This window comes from Ochotona curzoniae, unplaced genomic scaffold, assembly GCF_017591425.1.
Source record: "Ochotona curzoniae isolate NIBS_2020 unplaced genomic scaffold, NIBS_Ocur_1.0 contig_1039, whole genome shotgun sequence".
In the NCBI taxonomy this organism is placed as follows: Eukaryota; Metazoa; Chordata; class Mammalia; order Lagomorpha; family Ochotonidae; genus Ochotona; species Ochotona curzoniae.
The window spans coordinates 9,412-16,777 of NW_024464930.1; the positions used below are offsets into that span (position 1 = coordinate 9,412).

General features: G+C 55.1%; 1 protein-coding gene across 1 annotated transcript; it reads left to right on the forward strand.

The window, feature by feature from the left end:
• LOC121164595 (TBC1 domain family member 9B-like) lies at positions 1 to 5,375 on the forward strand. Its single transcript, XM_040992732.1, is given in 10 exon segments — positions 1 to 5; positions 179 to 308; positions 399 to 445; positions 447 to 495; positions 1,268 to 1,470; positions 2,297 to 2,709; positions 3,112 to 3,169; positions 3,171 to 3,216; positions 4,207 to 4,416; positions 4,542 to 5,375. Coding segments are annotated over 10 exon segments (1,623 nt in total). The 3' UTR covers positions 5,004 to 5,375.
• The last annotated feature ends 1,991 nt before the right edge of the window (positions 5,376 to 7,366 follow it).

Sequence of the window (7,366 nt, forward strand, 5' to 3'; positions counted from 1 at the left end):
ATGGAGTCCCAAAAGATAGCCCGGCACCTTCCATGTGCAGAGCCTAATGCGAGGGAGGGCCTGAGGCCTGAGGGGAGCTCCCTGACTTGCCAGGGTACCTGCTGGGGCACGCTCTATCCTCCTGGAGGGTCTGCCATAACTATGAGTGGTCTCCATGTCTGACCCCTTCCCCACACAGATGTCTGGACAATGTGGTCAATGAGCAGAGTACTTCCCCACCAGTGCCACACCTCCATGCCTTGCTGACCAGTGGAGACGAGCCTCCCACACAGACAGACATCTTTGACCTCCTCAAAGCCTCCTATGAGGTCAGCACTCAGTGGGGAGGTGTGGGGGGTGACAGCCCTGTACCCCGTGGCTGTGCATTGTCACACCTAATCATCCCCACCTGCCTGCAGAAATTCAGCAGCCTGCGGGCCAGCGACACTGAGCAGATGCGGTTTAAACAGGCTGAAAGTGATGCAGTCGTTGGAGGACACAGCCAAGAGGAGCGTGGTATGTGGGCGTGGGGGGCTCCCACTCAGGCCTGTCAGTGGGGCAGGACGCACACTCCCCTGCTGCCTCACCACCAGTGTCAGCATTAGGATGTGTGGGACCAGGCAGGGGCATGGCGGGGAGAGGACATGGTCGTTTTATTCTGCTCCCAGATGGGCCAGTGGGAAGCCTGTCTGAAGCCCCGTTCGCCCAAAGCATAGCACCCTCTGTCTCCCACATGTCCCCTCCCCTCGCCCCGAGCATCCCACAGCTGCCCTCTGAGCACCTGCGTGCCGTGCCTCTGCCTCCAGCCTTCATCCTCCACATCCCTGGATGGGTGCAGGTGCCCCTGCCACAGGATCTACTCGTGGTCTCTTGACTGCCAACCTCGTTCCCACTTCCCCAGTGCCCCCCACAAACCTTTCAGACACTCTGAGGTCACAAGTGACAGAAACGGATGGCTCCAGCTGACTGAGAGCAGCTGGCTGGTGGTTTCAGGACCCCTTCCCAAGAGCTGGCACCTGGGTCACAGCAGAGGTCCAGACAGGAGGAACTAAACAATGTCCCATGTCCCCCACTCTCAGCCCACTAGGGCACAGACCTCAGGGAGCTTGCACTGAGTGGCAGGCTGGGTGGTGAGAGGCCAGCAGGGCAAGGCCCTGCCCTCAGTGGGATGGCCGACTTGCCACACTGAGGGGCAGCTCGTGCCTTTGCCCTGGTCCCTGTGACAATCTGTCTCCTGCTGCAACAGGCACTTGAGAGTCCCTCAGCCCAGCCTGTCTCTTTCTTCTAGGTCTGAGCCATACCTGGGGACACTGGCTTCTCCACTGAAGAGCTGGAAGACCTTTACATGGTGTTTAAGGTAAGAGCCGAGAACAGGGACAGGACCTGTAACTGTGACCTTGTCTTCCTAGAGCATCCTCAGCACAGAGGTTCCTGCCGGAAGAGAAGGGGTTTGGAAGCATCCGTGCATGCACTTGCTGTGAAGTCTAAGTGGTAGAAGTTAAGCCTTGTTGGAGTTTAGGCAGAACACTCCCTTAGAAAGCACAAGGCAGCTTACAGCAGAAGTTCATGGGCTCAAGGAACTGCAGAGTTGAGGGAGACAGTGTCAGGCCTGGCTGGATCCAGGGACTCAGATGCAGTGTTGTACACTCTCTCACCATCTGATGTTCTCTGAACTGCGCTTCCTGCAGAGTCCATGGCTGTCTGCAGCTCCAGGGACGTGCTATCCCCTCAGTAGCCCCAGGACAAGGGAAACTTTCTTCCAAATGATCAGACTAACTCAAGTTAGGCACTGGATTCAAGTTAGGTTGGCGTTGACTGTTAGGCAAAAAGGAAAAAAAAATTAAGATTTATAGTCCAGTGGCTAAATTGTATGCACTGGGATCCTATGTGGGTGCTGGTTTATATCCTGACTGTTCCACTTCCCTTCCAGCTCCCTGCTTCTGGCTTGGGAAAAACAGTCAAGGATGGCCCAAGGCCTTGGGACCCTGCAGCCACATGGGAGACATGGAAGAGGCTCCTGTGCTGTGTGCTTCTGGGTGCAGAACCCTGACCTCAGACCCCACAGCACCCCAGGCCCTGCACTGTCACCCACGCTCACTGAGGCAGTTGAGGGCTGGGCTACTTCTGTCCTCGCCTGTCTTCTGGCAGCAGGCCTGGGAGACCAGGGCAGCTTGTTCCTCCCCAGGTTCATGTTCACACGTGAACCGCACAGTGTGGTCCTCCTCCAGCGGATGTGCTGAGCACAGGGTTCATGTCTGTCAAGTTCCTTCCCTCCTGGTGTAGCTGTCATAGGTGTGATCCCACGCAGGTGACCTTTTCCTAACGAAACCACAGGATTCATCAGTTCTCAGGCTTGTCCATCACACCGCATTGCTGTTTGCATATGGGGGAGACTTGTAGTCTTCTGGAAAAAGAAAACAAAGAAGCAAAAACGGAGTGGGATACAGCTGCTGCTGCTTTCAGTGATCAAGTGGGGAAATGCCCAGGCCCTCCTTGACGGTGGTGCCGGAGGGCAGAGCTCAGGGTCAGGCCAAAGCAGGAGGCTCCGTGCAGGGAACCAGAACCCGGGGCTGCTCCCGCACAAGCACAGGCTGGACCTCGGCAGAGGTGGGCTGCAGTCCCAGCTGGAGAAGAATGTGCTCCATGTTGTTATTTCCTGGTTGGCAGAGGCACTACCACAGGAAGATCGGGAAGGAAGCAGAAGCGAGGATACCCAAGAAAAGCGAGCAGGTACAGGCCATTCTCAGGGTCTCAGGGCTGAGGTCTGGGGTTTCATGTGGGCTGTGTCCATCCCCAGTCACTTCTGCAAAGCTCCCCCACTGCCTGGCCCCCAGTTGACAGGCATGCCCTGAAGGTCAGTGACCTTGGCTGGAGGCCCTGCTGTCCCCTGTGGTGCCTGGTGTCCCCTGTGAAGCTCTCAGCTCCTCAGGCCAACCTCTCACAGCCTAGAACACAGCCTCAGGACCATCCTCATCCCATTGAGCCATCCCTTCTTCAGGGCATTCTCCCCATCAGCACCTCCCCAGATGCAGGTGCTTTGTAACAGGGCCCATCCCACCCCCTGACCCCAAGCTCAAGCCCTCTTTCTGTCATGACAGGCCGAGATTAATGTCTTTTCCTCCTGACTCACAGAGGAGAAGGGGACCAGCCCCCCAGACTACCGACTCTACCTTCGCATGTGGGCCAAGGAGAGAGGCTCAGAAGGAGACCATCAAGGATCTGCCCCAAATGAACCAGGTGGGCCAGGCTGGAGGCTGCAGCAGACACCTCTGCAGAACCCTGAGGGACACCGGGGCCCAGCATGCCATGTCAGCACCACGCCCCAGGGTCCACACAGGGTGGCACTCATTACTCACTAGCTCACTTGAGCGCCCAGGAGTCCCAGTGAGGATTCTGGAAAGTCAGGAGCTTGTTGCTCAGGGGCCATTTGCACAGGGACCGCTTGTTCAGGTGGAGGGACAGTGGTAGGTCTGAGCAGCCCTGGGGAAGGTTACCCCACAGCTGCTTCCTCACACTCCCTGCCCAGGCACCCTGTGCACACAGGCTTGTCTGCTCTCCACTTCCTGCTCTCTGGGGACAGCAGCTTCTTTGTCTTCCCAAGGGTCTCCCAGGCAGGAAGGGGCAACCCCTGGGTTCAGCTGCAGAAAGTAGCCAGAGGCAGTCCCTGAACTACAGCCTGCCCTTAGTGCTTGGGCTGGGCTGGCCCTGGCTATGCCCAGAGGGGCCCTGTGAGCCTAAGCCTTCTCCAGCCTGAGGAATGGGTGGTCTCACCCCTCTCTCAGGCCAGGATGTGGTTTAGAGACCCAAGACCACCCTCACCCCCTCAGCAGCACCCTCTGGGAGCTTCCCTGAAGGTCAGAGTTGAAGTCGCTTTCACCCAGGAGCTAGAAGGCCAAGGGTGAGGCCAGACCCCAGGGAGGAAGCCATGGTCAAGGCCGGGTTCACACAGCCATGCATCCCCAACAGCAGAACCACATGTCGGAGCAGAGAGCCCAGCTCAGAGCTGCTGTCCACTGCAGGGGGAGAGCCCGGCAGGGCAGAGTGACTGCTTAGGTCCCTCCCGACTCTGAGCCTCCACATTCCCGTGTGTGAAGTAAGACTAGAGCACTAGTCTGGCGCCGATAAACAGGACCACATCCTGGCACCAGTTCCAGTGGCCAGCAGCATGCATGGAATGAACACCAGGGCCATCTTACCATCTCCTTGTTCTGCCTTCCCCCTTGATAGGAGCAATTCATTGAGCTGTGCAAGACGCTATACAACATGTTCAGTGAGGACCCCCTGGAGCAGGACTTGTACCACGCCATTGCCACAGTGGCCAGCCTCCTCCGCATCAGTGAGGTGGGGAAGTTCTTCAGTCCCAGTGTCAAGAAGCCCACGGGTGGCACTCCCAGCAGGGACCAGTGCAGTTCCACCGAGGATGAGTCCCCACTGCCAGCAAGGGAACCCCCTCAGGGCCCAGTACAGGAACTCTAGCCGCCAGCCATGGGGCATCCCCAGTCACCAGCAAGGGAACCCCCTCAGAACCCAGTACAGGAGTGCCAGCCACGGGGGACCCTCAGTCACCTGCAAGGGAATCCCATCAGGACCCAGTACAGGAATGCCAGCTGACAGCCACGGGGGACCCCTGGACCAAAGCTGGTGGAGACACCCACCTTGGAAAAGTGCCACAGGAGAGACAGACGGTGGTAGAGGGGGGCAGTGGAGAGGGGCAGGGCTCACCCTCCCAGCTCCTGTCTGATGATGAAACCAAATACAACATATCCATGTCCTCCTACTCAGTGGTCAGCATGGGCTCCCTGCAGTGTGAGAACCCCACAGCCACTGCCCGCATTGGGAACACCATGGACGCAGACTGGTGCATCTCCTTCAAGCAGATCCTGGCCTCCATCCTGCCGGAGTCTGTGCTGGTCAACTTCTTTGAGAAAAGGGTGGACATTGGACTCAAGATGAAGGACCAGAAGAAAGTAGAGAGACAGTTGAGTGCCTCCAGTGAGCACGAGCCATCTGTTGCTCTGGGCTGAGCCCCTTGGCTGAGTGATTCTGGCCGAGGCCTCTGTCCCTCCCTCCTTCCCTTTGCAGTTTCTCATTAAAGACACAGCCCTCCTGCTCCCCCTTGGAAGCAGTGAGTTGTAAGTGAAAGGAAGGCTGATGCCAACACAGCTGCCTTAGAAAGAGTCTCTGGGCCTGCATCCCCTAGCACAGGCCAGTCCTGGGAACCAGGAATAAGTGGCAGCTCCTCCATTCCTCTCTGCCTGTGGCCTGGGAAGGCAGGAGAGGACAGCCCAAAGCCTTGAGACCCTGCACCCACGTGGGAGACCTGGAAGAAGCTCCTGCCTTCTGGCTTTGCATTGGCTCAGCTCTGGATATTGCAGCACTTGTTGAATAAACCAGTAGAAGAACACTTCTTAAAACAAAGTGGATGGGGCCAGTGCCACTGTGTAGTAGACTAAGCCTCCACCTAGAGTACTGTCATCCCATACAGGCACCAGTTCATGTCCTGCTTGCTCCACTTCCAATCCAGCTCTCTGCTTATAGGAGGCACAGCAGCCAACACATGAACTGACACCCATATGGGATCCTGGCACTTGCAAGGTGAGGATTTAGCCAGTTGAGCCATCACACTGAGCCCCCAGATGCTCCACTTCTGATTGAACTTCCTGCTAATGGCCTGAGAAAACAGTGAGGATGGCCCAAGGGCCCTGCACCCACATGAGAGAACTGGAGGGTGCTCCTGGCTCCAGCTTCAGAGTAGCTCAGCTCTGGCCATGATGACCACATGGTGAGTGAACCAGTGATGAGAAGGGGATTTTCTCTCTCTCTCTGTAACTCTTTCATGAAAGGGGAACCCTTTGTACTGAGCCCAGACACAAGGATGTTAGGGTCTTCCTTTTGTCTTTTCTTCTTTCTTCCTTTCTATTCTTTTAGAAAGATTTATTTATTTTTATTGCAAGGTAAGAGATACAGAGAGGAGGAGAGACAGAGAAGAAGACCTTCCATTACATGATTCAGTCCCTAAGTCACCACAATTCATGAAACTATGCCGGAACCAAGGGCAGGGGTGAGGAGCTTCTTCCAGGTCTCCCATGAGGGTGCAGGATCCTAAGGCTTTGGGTTGTCCTCGCCTGCTTTCCCTGGCCACAAGCACGAAGCTGGATGGGAAGCAGGGTTGCCAGGATTAGAACCAGTGCCATATGGGATCCTTACGCATTCAAGGCGAGGACTTTAGATGCTAGGCCAGCACGCCATGACTCCTCCCTTCCTTTCTTAAGATTTATTTATTTTCATTGAAAAGGCAGATTTATAGAGAAAAAGAGGCAAGAGGAAGAAGGTCTTCCATCTGCTGGTTCACTACCCACGTGGCTGCAAAGACCAGAGCTGAGCTGATCTGAAGCCAGGAACCAGTAGCTTCTTCTGGTCTCTCTCGCAGGTGCAGGGTCCCAAAAACTTGGGCCATCCTCCACTGCTTTTCCCTCACAAGCAGAGAGCCAGATAGGAAGTGGAGCAGCCGGAACATCAACTGGTGCCCATATGTGATGCTGCCACCACAAAGTGGAGGATTAGCCTGTGCAGACACAGTGCCAGCCTGTGTAAATAAATCTTTTTTAAAAATGAGGACAATGGGACAATGTGTGGTAAAGCAGATAAAGTTGCCACCTATAACACTGGCATCTCAAGTCGGCACTGGTTAGTGTCCTGGCTGCTCTATTTCCAATCCAGCTTTCTGCTAATGGCCTGGAAAAAGGGGTGGAAGATGGCCCAAGTGTTTGGGTCCCTGCCATGTAGATGGGGGACCTGGATGAAGCTCCTGGCTCTGGGTTGGCCCTGGGTTGGCCCAGAGCTGGCCACTGCAGCCATCCAGGGAGCAAACCAATGAATGAAGGAATCCTCTCTTTTCTCTTCCTCTCTTTGACTTCAAAAATAGATCTTTTAAAAAATAAGAACAGACTGTTTAATAAGTGGTGTTCAGGAAACTGCCTATTTAAGTAGAATGAAATCAAGTTAGATGTCTACCACCCATGGTTTTCTCCCCCTCCCCACCAAAATCTTATATTTTATTTACTTTCTGTTTTTGATGAGGATGATTAAATATTTCTGAACATAAGCCACCTGAATCCCAGCTGAAAGCTAGAGCCACTGCTGGCATTCCATGAAAGCCAAGACTGCAATGAGGATCCTGCTATTCAGTCACTACTTTTTTTTTTTTCAGGTATCAGCCAGCGAAATAGAAAAGAGAACATACTAAGAGGCATGAAAATAATGATTATGGGCCTGACGGCGTGGCCTAGCGGCTAAAGTCTTCGCCTTGAACGCCCCAGGATCCCATATGGGCGCCGGTTCTAATCCAGGCAACTCCACTTCCTATCCAGCTCCCTGCCTGTGGCCT